This window comes from Petromyzon marinus, chromosome 3 (assembly GCF_048934315.1).
Source record: "Petromyzon marinus isolate PM22_M1 ecotype Great Lakes invasive population chromosome 3, UKy_Petmar_22M1.pri1.0, whole genome shotgun sequence".
NCBI classification, from domain to species: Eukaryota; Metazoa; Chordata; class Hyperoartia; order Petromyzontiformes; family Petromyzontidae; genus Petromyzon; species Petromyzon marinus.
The window spans coordinates 16,340,556-16,357,580 of NC_133669.1; the positions used below are offsets into that span (position 1 = coordinate 16,340,556).

Sequence of the window (17,025 nt, forward strand, 5' to 3'; positions counted from 1 at the left end):
TTTATTCGATGGCTATCCAAAAGCCGCTGCTGGGAGGATGCCCTGAGGTTCGTGTGATGATGGTTTACGTACCTTGACGAGATCAGCAACGGTATTGAGGTTCATTTGTGGCAAGCACGCATTACACGTGGGTGCGTGTAATGAATGCGACCACATAAATGTGTTCAGTGAGTATGGCAGCATATCACGTCTATGCTCCTTACCCTGCCTTCACCGCCCCTGCACTGACCAGCGCGGTGAAAGATTTGTCAAGGGCACGGCGGAGGGCATAATCCACAACACGGGGGGGCAGGGGGGGGGGCTGTTACATGTTCGATGTAAATCCGCATGAACACCGTTTACAATCTCGACGTCACGTCGACGAACGGCACGCCGCGAGTGCGATTGCGAGAGAGACAAAACTTCCCTTGCTCGTGAGCGGCGTGAGCGCCGGGAAAGGGCCCCGTGCTGTTGTTGTGGTGGTGGTGGACGGGAATTCCTCCCTTCATCCGCACAGAGCCCAACCCACTCGTGACGGACTTCAACAACCACAAGTCGACGCGTCACATCAAGGAGCATTCGCGGCGTTGCCGGGAATTCCTCCCTTCGTCCGCGCGGGGCCCAACCCACGCGTGACTCACTTACGCACACACAAAACCAACCACAAGTCGACGCGTCCCATATCAGGGGCACAACAGCGGCGTTGTCGAGTCGAGAGATGCCTCTGTAGGGCGAGAGCGACTCGCTGTTGGAATACTGTCAACTCAACTTGCGTGCACAGTACAATATAAACTACCGTAGTGTATATATATGTGTGGTGCTGCTGCGTTGGCGGTGGTGCAACGAGCACATTGCACAATCGGCAAACTCTACGTACTCATTAACAACACTGCCCTACGGGGGGAAATATATTCTCGGCGACGTTTCGGGCAAAGGGCCTTCATCACAGCACGGCTGTGTTGAATCATCTAGATTGAACACTCATTTATTGAGAACTGCTTTTTGTGTTTAGTTTATTGTCCTTCTCCCGCACCTCCCATTACGACGGTTGTGTATGTACGGTGCGAAAAAAGTTCAGCATACGATGTGTTGAGATTTTTTCTCTCTCCAAATTACGTCAATGTACAGCCCATTTGTTCAATCCGCTGCTGGATGAGGTCCGCCCGGCACAGTAGTGTACAGATATGCTGATGTCCGCATTATCCACTGGTCAAACATTCCCCTGACATTCAATGACTGCACAGGATGATCCATTTATAGATCGGAATCAGAATCTTTATTTATCCTGGAGAAATCCGATGAGCTATGAGAATCTTTTTCACAGATGTCCTGATACACCACCAAAACAATTGTAAGCAATCACAGTACAGTATAGTGAATATTTTACTTCGTAATCCTCCACATGCCCCTCGCATCAATTGCAATCCTCACATCCTCGCCGTCGTTATGAAATATCGCGACATCTCCGTGTTCACATGATTCAACACCATCGCCTAAGGGGCCGTGCATAAATGACGTCACGCACCTAGGGGGGGTCAGATATTTGTGACGATGTGTGACGAGGGGGGGGGGTTTGAGAAATGTGACGTCACATAAAAATGCGCAACTTTAAATAAATATAGACAACAACACGTTCTACTTAATTAAATAGACTTTTTAATGTTTTCTCTTACAACATCAGAGTGCAGCGCCACATTAAATACGCACTACAATGACAATAGTTTAAAGCGATTTGAAGCATGTTTTATTTGGGGGGGGGGGGGCAGAGCTTTGTGACGTCATATTTGAGGGGCGTCTGACTTTTTGACGCCGTCTGACGAGGGGGGGGGGTCAAAAATCGTCCAAAATCGCGTGACGTCATTTATGGACGGCCCCTAATGCACTCGCTGTGCGTTCATTCAACACAACCAATCCGATTCGCTGGATTAGTTCATAGTTCATAGTTTAGTTCATTTATTTGGTATAGCCCTGTGAGCCATTCGGCTCTTGAATCGGGTGCAACCGCAACAAACAAAAAACATGAACAAGAAAACATCTTAAAGTGATTTTGTGACTGTGCAAACAGAAAATACAAGAAAAAAATATCAAAATATTCCTGAAATAGCACCGTACACCAACGCTGTGTGCAAAAATCCCAGTGGAATGCAAGTCAAATAACAACAACAACCACAAGACAACTAAGATTAAAGCCATTAGAAGGGGGATCGGGGGGGAAATCCAACATTCAATAACGCGCCATCTCAATGAATCATCGAAGCAGAGGCGAAGTCTGTGCGGTGTACAGCTTCCATAAATGAATCCATAAATGAATCGTCGCCGCGTGTTAACGATGCGAACGCGTTACGGCTGTGCCGGTGCGTGGCTGCATTTGGTGGTGGGCGACTTTTGTTGTTCTTGTTGTTTGTATCCAACTCCTGCAGCGTGGGAAGTCGGCGAGCGAACCTCTGGGCCCCCTCCTCGCCAAGTTCACAACAAAATCTGCCCGCGAAGCACCCCCCCCCCCCCGGGGAGGTGGTGGGGGGGAGGTGGTGGGGGGGAGGTGGTGGGGGGGAGCTGGTGGGGGTGGTGGGGGGTGGTGGGTGGAGGAGTGGTGGGGGGTGGTGGGTGGAGGAGTGGTGGGGGGGGTGGCGAGAGGCGCGCGCGTGGGCGGGCTGGGGGCCGTCGGTTCGTGGCCAAAGCAGCCGCGCAAAAGTCGCCGCCTCCTCCTCCTCCCCCCTTTGTATTTAGTTTGTTGTGCCGTGCCGGCTTAGCGCAACGTCCTCCCCCAGCCCGCCCGCACGCCCGCCCGTGACGCAGCTTAACAACGATCCGTTCATTGCGACCCTCACCAGACGGCCGGCGCAACCAAGGAGCGAGTCACTCGATCTGCGTTGGGGCAGAAGCGGCAAAAGTCAACCGACGACAGTGACTCATCCCAACTCGCCGGGCTCCGACGACTCATCACGGGCACCCCCCCCCCCCTTCGCCAAACAACAGCTCTAGACGCCACACTCGAGGGCTCACCGCAGCCGCTCGTCTCCTTCGTCCTCCTCCTCGTCGTCATCCTCCTCGTCGTCGTCATCCTCCTCATTGTCGTGGCAGCAGCAGGAGCTGCTGTTGCTGCGTCGTTATCCCCACGAAGGAAACAAGACGCGCATGGAGACGTCTCGGGAGCCGGCGTGCGGGGCTCTGCTGCTGCTGCTGCTGGTGGCCGCCACCGGCCTCGCGTCCGTGTCCGCAGCGGTGGACGGAGCGCCGTGCCACGGCGGGCAGTACTTCGACCAGCTGACCCGCGCCTGCGCTAGCTGCGAACTGCGCTGCTCCAAGCCCCCCAAGGCGTGCGTCGCGCACTGCAGTGCCCCCTCGGGATCAGGTGCGTTGCGGGCGAATGCGTGGGGAGCGACGCATGGGTGCTGCCACCACCACCACCACCACCACCTCCTCCTCCTCCTCGTCCAAGACGTCCGAATGTGCGGCCGACGTGGACGAGGAGGCCACGTGCCCTCGTGATATCTTCCTCTTGAGCAGTGGTGTTTAACCTTTACCGCAGCCTTGCACCACGTGGTTCTCAGGCGTTATTTGAAGACCGTCTTATTGACAGAATCGACATGCAGTTGAGCGCCAAAACTGCATTCGAGTAAACTGGGGACGGTGTTGATGTGCTGGCGGGATTGGTTCGTTGCCTCCCCCCCCTCTAGAGGGAGATATCTCGAGCGATCCTCTAGAGCGGTGGTGCTTTATTTGTGGTGCGAGACGCTCTTTTTGGGGGTGCGAGACATGGACAGATTTTTTTTTAGAAGGTAAATCATCAACACGCAAATTAAGCACGGGCACGTGAGTGCAACTGCTTTCTTTCATCAAACCCTCAGTGTATTTATTAATATTTTACATTGCTTTAACTGTGGAGCACAATAGTGTTGCAAAGCTGCAGTGAAGGTGAAGAACCACTGGTTTACACATTCGTGCAACGACAACGACGTCACGTGTTCTGTGAACGAACGGGTTTTGCAGGGTGATCTGGCTAAGCCAACTTTCAGTACAGGAAATGTATCCTCTTGCATTTTGGACGTCTCCTTGTGGCACGGTGGTTTTTTTTTGCACGGATAGTCTTATATTTGCGTCGTGAATGTGCTTTCCTTTGTCATTTTGGTGACCCCAAGGGCACTCTCTCTTGACTTGGTTAAACACGTACTTGAAATTGTACATTCAGCCCTCATGCAAGCAGCGGATTGACAACGGTTGGCTAAGTACGGTGCGAAAGAAGTTCAACATACCTGTATATACAGGCCGTACACGTGTACTGCACTAGATTGTATGAACGATTTGTAGATGCAGTACCTTCGCCTATCATGAGAGAGGGCTTAGGATTAAGACATGTCTTAAACTGAATGAACAGCGTTATTGGTGTCGGTAATCATAACGGAACTATAATACATCGCAGATGAAACATTAGCTTCCTTTCGTGTATTATCCAAACGCAGTCGACATATCACTTTGGGCGCAAATGTTCCAACCACGTGCCAGCGTTGGGCCAACAACGTCGTGTTTACTTGCCAAAGTGTTTGGCGGCGTTGATTTAATGGTGACCAATCGTAGAATGTCGAATTTCCCTATTTGGTTATTATCAACAGACCGGGCCGTTGTATCCATTCAAAGGGAGTCGTTAATCATTAAATGTCAACATACCTGTCAACCCATACGGTTTGCCCGTATTCTTGTTCAGTGAAATTGAGTTTTGAGGCCCATACGGCGTACAGACCTCTCAAAACAGGCAACATTTTTTTGTTCTAGTTTGTTTGTCTGTTTCTCCCTTGTGATGGGACTTTGTAGGATAAACGTTGAGATTCATAAGGGCACGGGGTGACTAATAAGGTCTGAAATGGTCTGCAGTAAGGTAGTCACTGGTGAGGGGTTGACAGGTCTGTGTCAATTACCCACTCCACCCCCCTGTAACCGAGACGGCCAAGCCCTATCCCCGGGGGACATCACTCACTCTCGAGTGGTTTAGTGACGCGCTGGAAATGGAATCTCCGAATTTGCCTGCCAGAATAACCAACACGGCGGCCAATGGTGACGCCAACCGGTGATGTCGCAATGCTCAGGCATTGACGGGTGTTGCCGCCCGTGATGTCGCAATGCCCAGGCATTGCGACACACATCTTCACGTTGTACCGTGTACTACGTGCAGCCCTTGCTTGCCGGTACACTTTTCAAAACTCATTTCTTCAGAACTGCTTTTTTTGTGTTGAGGTTGTTGTCCTGCCCCCGCACCTCCCGATTAGCGTGGTTGGCTACGAAAGAAGTTCAACGTACATGCGTTCACTGCTGGATGAGGGTCTTGCCGCAGGTCAAGGTGGAGTAGGTATTGCGGTTGTTTGACGATCATACTTGATGACGCCTGGCGAAGGTGGGGGAGACCTCACTCGCTCACTGATCTTAGCCGTGGCAGGGGGATCGAATGCAGGCCCCACCGGGTTCATAGCCCACCGCACCAACCACTGCACCACCGCTCAACCCAATAGTGGTCATATGCCCATGGGGGTCTCTGCAGGTTCCGGAACCCATCTCACCAGGGTGTTGTGCACACGATCAGGGTGTTACTCGAATATATTGTGGACTTCGAAAGACGTTATTTGGTGATGCTGCTGCCGCGTTGGCACTGGTGCACAAGCACAATTAACACGAACAAAACTCAACACATTCGTTAATAAAACTGACCTTCAAATAAAATAAATATTTTATATGCGACGCTTTGGGCAATGGCCCTTCATAGTATATATAGAAGGTGATGTTATTGACGAATGTGTTCAAGTTTTTTGCCATCAATATTATGACGATTTCCACACTTTTAAGTTATCATTGTGGCCAAAGATGGCGCACAAACGTGTTGTGGAGTACTTCAGTCACATATCCTGACAAATGTGTTTGGGACAACGGCATCAAATCGCAAGAAAGGGTCAACACAGTGGTAAGGAGACCGATCTGACCTGCTAAGCATGCTAATTGTGGACGGGTGGCATCAACCCTTGACTCATTGTTCGATGTGTGCAAACATGCTAACAGTGCTCTTATGCCCAGCAGATAAACCGTCAGCGGTGCTTATTGGAGGTCTGGTGGCCGGGGTGGCCTGCCTGTTGCTGCTGCTGGTGGTGGTGCTTGGGGTCATATGCAGGGAGCGCATTGGCGGAGTCATCCGGATAGACAGCTCAGACGGTACGTAACCAAAGTCACCGCACGGCCACTGTGAGTAGCGGCGGGATGGTGCCGCAGAAATCTAAAGAGGAGTCGCGTGCATTGTGTGGGTTTTCTCTGGGTAATTTGTTCTCATTGGCACCTCCATTACAAACACAAGTCTTGATACTTGGTTAGGGCCTTTCTGGATTAATGGTTTTAAAAGTTCATCGGTGTACCTCGTGTTTCCACGGACCAGAATTATGAAAGGAATACTAAAAGGCCACATAAAAACTACGGTGAAAACCGATAAAGTTTTCAACGATGCAATCACAGTTATATAAGATTTAGTGTATAATGAATACACTCTTTAAAATAAACAATCTCAGGATTTCCCACATGCTTAGGCACAATCTCTAGCCCCCACCCTCTTGCCCGATGTGGCAGCCCCCTCTTCCCCCCCCCTCTCGGCTCTATATATATGAGGACTTGTTTCAGCAGCCTGTTTCTCTCTCCCACCTGAAGACGATTGCTTGTGTGGCGATCGAAACGTCGTGATCTATTATTTTTTCTACCTACGTAACTTTACTGAAAGAACCAGAGTATGGATTCCTGCAGTCACGACAGCTTCAAATCAATATTTAATCTCTGAAGTGTTTTGGGTAAATAGGCAAAGACATCAAATGTTCTATGAAAGTGTGATTAATCAATTTGCATGCTCTTTCTGCTTTTATTTTCACAGGAAACATATCAACGGACAGTGGGAACAAGGAGGAGACAACCGTGATGATTGGCGACGTACTTTCCACTTCAGTAGTTACTCCAGTGCAGGACACGGAAGTCTCCCCCATCGTAGAAGACACATCATCAACGTCGGGAAGCCAGGAGACCTCAAATTGGTTGGAAGGCCCATCTGAGCTTGTTGTAGGGTGATATTTATAAGAGAAAGTGCATCAATGAGGGTCTGAATACTGAATAACCCAAACGGGATAGGTTGAAGGGAAAAGCTGTTCAGGGGTTCTACTAAAAAAATGCAAATTGTAAAATTACCGCACAGGTTTTCGCGGCTGCTCTCTTTGTCTCTCAGACTAACTTCCGGGTTGTACCACGTGTTTCTGAGAGCTTCCAATCCTAAAGAGGAACACTAGAACACATCTCCCAACAACAACAATTACACCACACGGTACAACCCGAGAAAACACATTGGAGAGATACGTATAACGTCCCTCTCTTGGTTGCACTTTCTTTAGTGATGGCTGTACCAAGCGAGAATCAGGGCAGTGAGGATGGTGGATGGGGACACTCTTGAGGCTGCTATGCATGGTCCCCTGTGCTTGCTTGTGGTGATGCGGTTGTCAAGAGTGAGGTTTGTCCGGTTACGTTGCCAACGTTGTACGTGTGTTGGGGCATTAGTAAAGGACTCTGCAACACTTGAACTGGGTAGGGAGAGGGAGGGGTATGGGGGGGGGAAGATGGTAAGGTTCCACATTTTTTGCAGGAAGTGGTTGTGAGTGTGGATGTTCAGCTTGTCCCCCTATTGAACAGCTCCAACACGTGGGAATACAGGAAACAATGAGATTCAAACTTAGTTATATACTACAGCTATGCTTCTTCAGGGACCGTGGTGAATTAAGCATGATGGGGCACTCCACTGTACAGTACTTTGTGGTTTGTAAAATAGTTCTTATATTCTGGAGCACTGCCTTCACTTTTCTACGTTATGTTCGATTTCTGGTCTGGAGTTTAAACTGCAATGCTCACGTCTGAGTTTTTTTTTCTCTGTTAGCCACACGAACAACTACATTTCCTGTGTCTTGATAATATTCTTGCGGGAAAGCTTAGCATTGCATTTTGTCAGTGTGTTGCTCGTTTAGGCAGGTACACCGTTGGAGTTGGCTCAGGGTTTAGTGATATTAAATCTGACATCGTCAGTGGTTGGGATTGAGAAGACTCGACAAGACAGCAGATTATATTTCCCCATTTGCCAGATTTGCACAGGAAGACTGCTCTCGTGCCTGAGAGCTCAGTTGTCATTTCCTTAAAACACACAGGCCCGCTGTGTTGTTCTTGAAATCCCGTGTCACATTTCCATCGTGTAACAAAAAAGGCACCAACAGAAAAAAAACTGTCAGTGTTTTCTCCACTTATTGTAATTGGACAGTGATATTTATTTCAGAATTATCTTGCAGCTTTTCGTCTCCCCACAAGTCCGTCGAGCATTGCGTACGCGTGACAGATGTAAAAACACGTCTGCAAACTAGAGGTGAAGTCTTATGTGCACACGCGTGTTTGTGCTACATATGACAAACGATGTCAGTTGCTGATTACTATTGTTCCTTTATAAATAATCATGCAGCTTCATTGAATTGGTATTATAAATTACGATTGAAAATTTTATACATATATTTTTTTATCAGTGAATACACCGTATTGTATAATGTACAAGTGAAACAGTTTCACCTGCTGGGGAAATGTATTTCGTGATGACTTTACCCAACCAGATCAAGTGTTGCTGTATATTGTTATACAATACCTGGTTGTATCTGTACCTTAAACTGGTCCAAGCAGAGCTTGTGTTCCAGAACAGGGTTATTTAAACGCCTAATTGTCTGCTGGCCAGGTTCTCGGGTTATGTATATGGTTTCCACTGTTGTATTTATCTGATTTGAAAACATTTGCTACTGTGTACAAATGAACTGTGAATTGCCAATTCCTCATCGGTTAAATTCCATATTCGATATAAAAACACCATGCCATGAATATGCTCATGGCAACATGCCAAATGACAATCTTGAAATTGTGGGCCATTTCAATTGTACAGAAAAAAATTCCACAATTTTAATGGCTTTGGGAGCGCTTAAAAAAATATTGTAAGTTTCTATATTAACAAAATGTTCACGCTGGTTTGTGAATACTGTCTTTCTTGAGATTACATTACATTTTGTAAAAAAATATGGTGTTTCATGTGTAATTTTATGAGTGCAATATGTTCAAGAAGAAATCCACCCATTGTGGTTGCCAACTTCCATTTCCATCAAACACGTGGAGTGGACGGGGATCAGGGGGCTGATGGAAAGTTAAATTACGAGTTGTGTAAATAACTCGTTATAGTCACCATTGTGGAAGATCACGGGTATTATATACGCACAAACAAACAGAATGTGCACAGAACAGGCCTTTAGGACAAAGTCTAACAGCAGGACATTTGTTTAGGCAAGAAAACTCACGACTTTAAACCAGTTCCATCAAGCCTGCTGCTCGTCTGTGTTGTGGTGCACGGCTTACACAGGTGCACATGTGCAACGCACATAAATAGTTATACACAACACGGGAAGATCCATGATGCTTTTGTCATAATTGATAGATTGTTTTTAGTTTATCACGTAGGCTTTCGCGACCAATATCATCCATAATAGAGGTTTTTTGGGTTAGATCGTGTAAATATCTAAATGTGTCGTTAAAACCCGCCACCACCCGACACGGCCAACTAGTAAGGGTTGTCACGTAAACAGAATATGCCAATTCGTCACTAGAACAGCACACCGTTGTGTTGGAGAGCCACAACATTTACCATCGGAGTACGAAGTTTTGCCAGTAATTACAACTAGCTTCATCAGGCGACAGCCAGATTTGTGGAGAAGTGTTTCGTTCCGTATATAGATTGTTTTTATCTGGTTTGGACATGTTTCCAGTAGGCTGATTCCTACTGGAAGATCCATGATGCTTTTGTAAAAATCGATTTTTCTTTAAAATATGGTATGGACATATTTCCAGTAGAGCAATTCCTCAACCAGTCCAAACAGAACTGGGGTATCCGATTAATTATGAAACCTAGATAGATATAACCTCTTCTACTCTCTCGAGGCAGTCACTTTGATGTTTGGGCAAGTATAACAGTGGCTGACTAAGGTTTCATAACCATATTATTAGTCAGGTGCATGGGACCTTAGCTAGTAGCTTAAACATAAAAAATCATCCATTTGTCAATGCCCTACACCGTGTTGGTCATGGTGGTTCTTTGGCCATACATTACCGTGATGGTTAGTGCATGTATGCACAGTATGCTGAACTTATTTTGCACCGTACGTAGTCAACCGTGCTAATCGGATGTGCGAGAAATTAGCTTTAAATCTAGATTCCTAACATCGGAAGAGCATTCCAGACGGCCGCCGAAGAGCATCTGAAAGCACGCGATGCAGTGACCGTCTTTGTTCGATGGTTAGCAAAGAGCTGCGGCTTTTGATCAGCAAGGTATTGTGTGGTTTGTGAAGGTGGTAGTCCACGGCTGCTTTAGATATCGCTCGCACCTGAACAGTCTCGTTCTGTCCGTCCCTGGGATCTGAACTCACTAGATTCATAGCACAGTGCGTTAGCTCCTGCACCACCTGGTAGCTCGGATTGATGGGAAAAAAAACAATCCCACAATCGCAATAAAGGCCAGGGTTGGAATTATGGTTGCAATATTTTGGTTTTGCCAGACCTGGCAATCTAAAAGTAGATGGAAAAAGGCGAAGTGTGTAGGTGTGTCGTGAGAGCGCTCAGTTGGCGTAGCTCTTGAGTGTGCTGGTGGTGCAACTGCACAGGCTGAGGGGGGGGCAGTGCTTGTCTCTCAAGAGGGCGGAATGGGACACGGTGCCTCGTTTAATTCGCAACAACAGGGCCCATGCCAATCACTGGAGCGCTAAGCAAGTTTGGGGCCAGGAATTTGGGTGAGAATCCACGATTCCCAAACCAGACACAATTATCCTCGTTGCTTTGTTCCTGAAAACTAAAACAACACAGCTGGTGTATGGACTGTTCTGGTTTGAAACAAAATAGAGTTGATTTTATTTAACTGGGTGAGAACTCAAGAGACCAGGATGTGGCTCATTCGCAAGAGTGACCAGGGGTCCTAAAATGCCGGTAGGGGGCGATTAGTTTTATGTACTGTACAGCATAATCCCAATTGAGTAATTGGCAGGTAATTTCGTATCTGGCAAATTTGGACCCTGAATTTATCAGAAGAGGGAGACACTCCAATTGGACTGGACAACTCTGGCTGGACTGGACCACCGTAACCGTTTGTTTGCATTGGGTCTGGCAAAGAAGGGAGCGTACAAAAGAGTGTCAGAAGGTACTGTCACTGAGACATGCGATGGGGCCATTCGCAGAAGGTCATATAGGTGCAACGCAATGAATCCCGTCAGCTGCCCAGGCGAATTGATATACACAAGTGCAGCATAGTGCAGCCTCCAAAACCGTATCCACTCTTATCTCTCTGGCCTCCCGATGTGACGTAAAAAAAGGCCGTTGCCCCAAATAGTCAATGAGATACAAGATCGGCCACAGCTATTTCAACACCACGCGGCTGTCCCCGGGTGTAAAGTTTTAGCCTGGTACTTTGCTGTACTGCACACAACCTGATCCTCGGCTGGAAGTCATTTCCGAGTCGCGTCATGCAAGCACTCACACGCCTCCCAGGGACTCCACCCACCTGCAGCGGTCTCGCAATGCGATGTGGACGTGTCATCCGAAAGGTATTCGAGCGACAGGATGTGGGCGCGGTGTAAATACGCTTACAACAGCGCAACTCGGTTTCACAATTATTATTATTTCCGGTCCACTGTCTCTTTTCTTTACCTGCGTATCGACTCCCACAGTGGCATGACAGCAGCAGTCAACTTGTGGCATCACACGGCCTTCATTCGCGGTGTCTCCAACATCACTCCGACTACTCTCGGTGTGAGATATCGATTATCCCCAGTTTTTTTATCATGCCACAAATCTCACAAAAGCCACGGCAGCTTACCCACGTGAAGCCAAAAAATCAATAATGTCTCATAATACAAATTTGGTTCAATTGTATATTTTTTTATGAATGCAATAACTAATACGAATAACAATGACCAGCCCTTTGTTTATCCAATGCTGGATGAAGGGCTCCCAATGCTGTATTGGTTATGCAGGTTGTTAAGATATACTTCACCACTTCACAATGGTCAGTGCGGTTTGGTTAGCCATTGGTGCGAATTGAACTCAGGTTGCCACCATCGCAATTGAATGCACTAACCCCTATGCCACCGCTCCCTGTGTTCTTATGAAGGCCGTAGCCATGGAGTCAACATTGGGGGGGACTAAATCTTCCAGGGTGTCTGGGGGTCCCAACCCAGAAAAAATATCTACATTTTTAAACGAATTTCCTGCCTAAAATATTTAAAAATTCACTAACACATGGGATGGACTTTTTATAAATTTTGGGATGTGTCCCCCCCCCCCAATATATATTATAATTACGGCCTTGGTTCTTATCGATAGTAATATGCCCGAATAAGTCTGATCGGCAAACTGCCTTCTAGGAGTGAGTATTTTTTATCAGCCTTGGTTAGATACAAGCAAACGCCGGGCCGGTCTAGACATTCATCGTCTCATTATAACTTGCGGAGGATTATAAATGCCTCCAAATTGTTAAGAATTATATAGTTTCGTGTCGAATTCGGACACATATATAATCATATACAAGTTATGATGTGCCAATGACTGTCTACACAAAACTGTATAAAATACGTGAGAATTTGATTGTGTTATTTTATTATTTTATTCTCATTCTACGTGACTTTACCGAAAGAACCAAAGAAGAGAATAGAAGACATTTCTAATAAAGGCTGTTCTTCTTTCCTATGGACATCAGGCAGTCCACCAGCATCGGTTTAAGCAAGTCTGTATCTGCTGATGATACACTGAATATCAAAATCGGTCCAGTTTTTTTTTATCAAACCAATGCGAATGAAAAAAAACTCACTCCCAGAATGCCGTGTGGCCGATAGGATGTGTAATTGTGGAGGGACAGATATGGGGATGAGATGTTTTGGTCTGCTTGTGTATTGTTTCTCGCATTCTCCCTAATGACGTCATGATTTTGCTCCGTTCTGGAAACTACCAAGCAAGCCCACAGAGCACGGACTGAACGTGCCGTGCCATCTCTCTCCTCTCCACCCCCACAAATTACATTCTCACCTCCCCCACGCCCCGCATCCCCCGAACTGTTATTCTTTTTGAAAGGGAAATGGCCGTCTTTATATTTAAATATATTGATGTGTGTAGTACGTGTCTATTGCTCTCAATGAATGACAAATACAGTTTTAAGAAGGCACCCAAAGGCAGTGTCATTTAGTTGAGCGGTGGTGGCTATGCAAGTGGCCTGTGGGGCGGTCGTGGCTATGCACGTGGCCTGTGATCCAGCACTGCGGAGGCAGCGAGGGTTGTTGGATCGGACAAATGTTGAGAAAATCCCTTCTTGTGGGCGTCGAGGAGCTATATCCTGGCTTTCCAGGAAAGGCGGTAAAGAAAGTTGCACTTCACTTGTTCCGTATGTATGGGATAGAGTGTCCCCCCTCGCGTGCGTGGCTTTTCTCTAGGTGCTCCGGTTTCCTACCACACGTAAACCCTTAATAATTAGCCGATATATAAAGGACCGTAGGGCTTGAACAATTGTTGGCACTGGCTCAGCGCGTGGATGCCTTGCCGCTCGTCTGTGGATCCTCGTGGTCTCTCTACGAGAGTAAGCCAATACCGTGAGCGTTACAGGTGGAAATTATTATTAGATTGTTATTATTTAGAGCAACACAAGTCAAGGTGAATTGGCACCGGAGGGTGGCAAGTAGCTGGTCACTGCTGCACCCTGATTACAGGAATGAACGTGTGTGATTATGATAAATACTGCGGTCAGGAAATTGTTGAATCAAATGACTCACAGTTGCAGAAATTATGCGCTTGCTCTTTCTGGTAAGGCTAAAACACTGCCCTTTTGTTCTCTGCCACCCACTGTGATACAACCACAACCCCTCTCTGCCTGTCTGGCTTGTCCCTGTTTGACATCCGCACTGGGAACGAGGACAAGTGGCATGACCACACCGGAGACAAGTGGCATGACCACACCGAACGGGGACAAGTGGCATGACCACACCGGAGACAAGTGGCAAGCCCACACCGAACGGGACAAGTGGCATGACCACACCGAACGGGGACAAGTGGAATGACCACGCCGGAGACAAGTGGCAAGCCCACACCGAACGGGGACAAGTGGCATGACCACACCGAACGGCGTGCTCCCCATGTGGCACGGGGGGACACGCCGTTCCTCATGAGAGGCCCGCTTCCTCTCCCCCCCCCCTCCTCCTCCTCTCAGTGAGAAAAAAAACATCCCTAGGACATGTTCCGAGGTGCTGGCTCCAAGCCTGCATTGAGTCACCGCCACTCTTGCGTAAGCGACAGGCGAGGGCCCCGGAGAGGTCGTCCTTACGAGCTGTTCCCACACCTCCGCCGCTGCCCACGCAGGCGCACCTCGCCTCCACCCGTCACGCCCCTCGCCTCCACCCGTCACGCATCTCCCAGGGCTGCCTTCTATCACTCTTTTAGGTCACCTTTCAATGTCGAGCCGAGGACAAAAATAAATTATATTTTTTTAAAAACTTTTTTTTAAACACGCTTTAATGAAATGTACCGTACTAGTAATGGAAGAACTCCACGACTCTAGGAAGTGGCCCCGAAGCTTGCCACAGCGTAAGGGGGCCGTGGTGATTTACAGCCAACGTCAGTTGAGCGTGAACAATTAGAGCCAAGCCGAAACATAATAACATATAAAAAAACAATGTTTTAAAGTATATGTTGTTTTTCGGTAGAATATAGTATTGTCATCAGTATGACATAAGCATACCAAGTTTGCAGTCGATACCACATTGGGACGTAATATATGCATTGAGAATGATGGGAGACATGTAGAGACTGAGTTTTTAAAACAAGTTTTCTCTCAAAAATGTTGTTACAATGTAAGTGGGGTGTCTATATATGGATCACCCTTGTGTTTTTAAATTGAGACGGAGCGATGGCATCTGCTCGTGTGAAGGTTTTAACATCCCAGGATGTAAAAATGACTGACCATTTAACTTGTGTGTTGGTCAACCCCATGCCATGATCAAAAAACAAAGTGGAGGGGGGGGAGGGGGGGGGGCTTCATCCAGCAGTGGATTGACAAAGGACCGTGGATGCTTTTGGATGCTCGCACAAACTGCTGTGACTGAATAGACAACACAATACATGGCAACAGTCGGGGTTGTTTTGCTCCTAGAGGCAATTATAATGACAGGCCTAAATAGCGACGCCTCAAATGAAGTAAGGGGGTTACTCTACCGTGCAGGAGGGACTTGGTCATTACGGGAGGCGTTGTGTCACCTTCTGTCATTCGCTGCGCAGAGATCAATACAAATAACAAGTAGATAAATCAATCAAATCAATCAAAGTTTATTGCTCGCATACGCAGGTAAGCCGATGGTGATAATAACAGGTGCAGCAAAATGCTCACAGCATTGCAATAGATAGTCGCACAAATAATATAATCAACAAAAATTAGACATACATTTTTTTTTAAATCACGAAATGTCCGAACGAATCCAGATTGGGGCAGGGCTTAGTGTTAAGCTCCTCCCGATTAGCACAGTTGGCTACGTACGGTGCGAAAGAAGTTAAACGCACATACATGCAACCTTTTGAGTGTGTGATCACCAGGGTGAGCAGAGGGTGGTTCAAGGACACGTGGCTGCGTGAATGGGCTTGCTTTGGTGCGGAGGAAGCGAGGGTGAGGTGAGGGAGAGGCTGCAGGCAGGGCACGTGGCTCGAGAAAGTCCACAGAGTGAGGTGGAAGGGGGGTCTATGGTGAGGGAGAGGCTGCTGCAGGCAGCGGGGAGTGGCTGTGAGACTGGCAGGCGTCGCATTCCAATACCGTGAATCAGCGCTTGCATTCGGCAGAGAAAAATAGCCGAAAGCGTGTTTCCTACGAACTATGCTTTCCAGCGGGCCACGTAATTAAAACGAGGGTGTTGCGGCTGGCCACGTAACGCTATCTGCCGTGCGATTTATTTGTATCGCAGTGGGTACCGCAGTGGCGAGATGTTAATTCCCTCACCTGGTAGGCAGGACGTCGTGCGTTCGACCCCAACCCTGACACCTGTAAATTTGGTGTTTGCATGTTCTCCCCGTGGTCGCGTGGATTTTTCTCCGAGAGCTCAATGGACCTTACCTGGTAAAATAAAAATAGGTTAACTTTAGTGGGCCACTCATCTGTGACGCTTGCCTCAAGGTTTCTTATCTCTCGTTCATCTTGCTTTCATATCACCGCCCTTTACGTCTTATCTACAGCACTCTCATATCTCACTCATCTACATCTCTCTCTCCATGGTCTCAGCGAGCCATATCTTTCGGCAAGATTTTTTTTTCAGTAAGTCACTTTCGAGCCTTGCGGCTCGCGGGCCACTCTTTGAAAATCCCCTACCCTTCACATGTGTGTTGGGCTGTCAAAGTAAGTCCTCTGTGAGCGATTAAGGGGATTTATTAATCACTCTATAACGACGAAGGTTGCTGCTGATTTATGGTTCTTCGTGATTAATGACGAAATGCGTTTACATGGCAATAAAACCAAGAGGCATGATATTTTTTTCCCATTCAGCCATTGATGACGGGCCTCAGACCACCAGCTTCGCTCCATACGATTTGAACCCAAGATCTGAGTGGTGTTGTTATGATTCTCTGATAGTTAGTATCTCTCTAAAGCACCACAATACCCTCTTTTGAAAATTATGAATAAATGAAAATGTATTTACGCAAATGATAGCACAATATGTATTAAAGGAACACCAATTTCTACATATATTTGCATATATATGAGTATATCTCTGACTAAATGCACTGTGGATGTTTTTGTTGTACACTGCCATAACGAGTTCCCCTTAGTCGAACCTGGGGGATTTGTGTGCCCAGAATTCAAATGAATTGACAAAGAAGATTAAAAACCCTCTCTACACGCGTCTTCTTCCAAGTTATGCAAGATATATCTTGATACATTTATGCAAATAAGGACAAACAGGA

General features: G+C 47.2%; 1 protein-coding gene across 2 annotated transcripts; it reads left to right on the plus strand.

Annotated features, from left to right (window-relative positions):
• The first annotated feature begins 2,690 nt into the window (after positions 1-2,690).
• On the plus strand, positions 2,691-10,334 carry TNFRSF17 (TNF receptor superfamily member 17). Of its 2 annotated transcripts, none has more exons than XM_032976406.2 (3): positions 2,691-3,331; positions 6,037-6,171; positions 6,872-10,334. In XM_032976406.2, the coding sequence occupies exons 1-3, from the start codon at positions 3,115-3,117 to the stop codon at positions 7,060-7,062; spliced, it is 543 nt and encodes a 180-aa protein (XP_032832297.1). In that variant the 5' UTR covers positions 2,691-3,114; the 3' UTR covers positions 7,063-10,334. The 2 variants fall into 2 exon arrangements, with proteins under 2 accessions (XP_032832297.1, XP_032832306.1); XM_032976415.2 differs by having other exon boundaries at positions 2,694-3,331; positions 6,040-6,171; positions 6,872-10,329.
• The last annotated feature ends 6,691 nt before the right edge of the window (positions 10,335-17,025 follow it).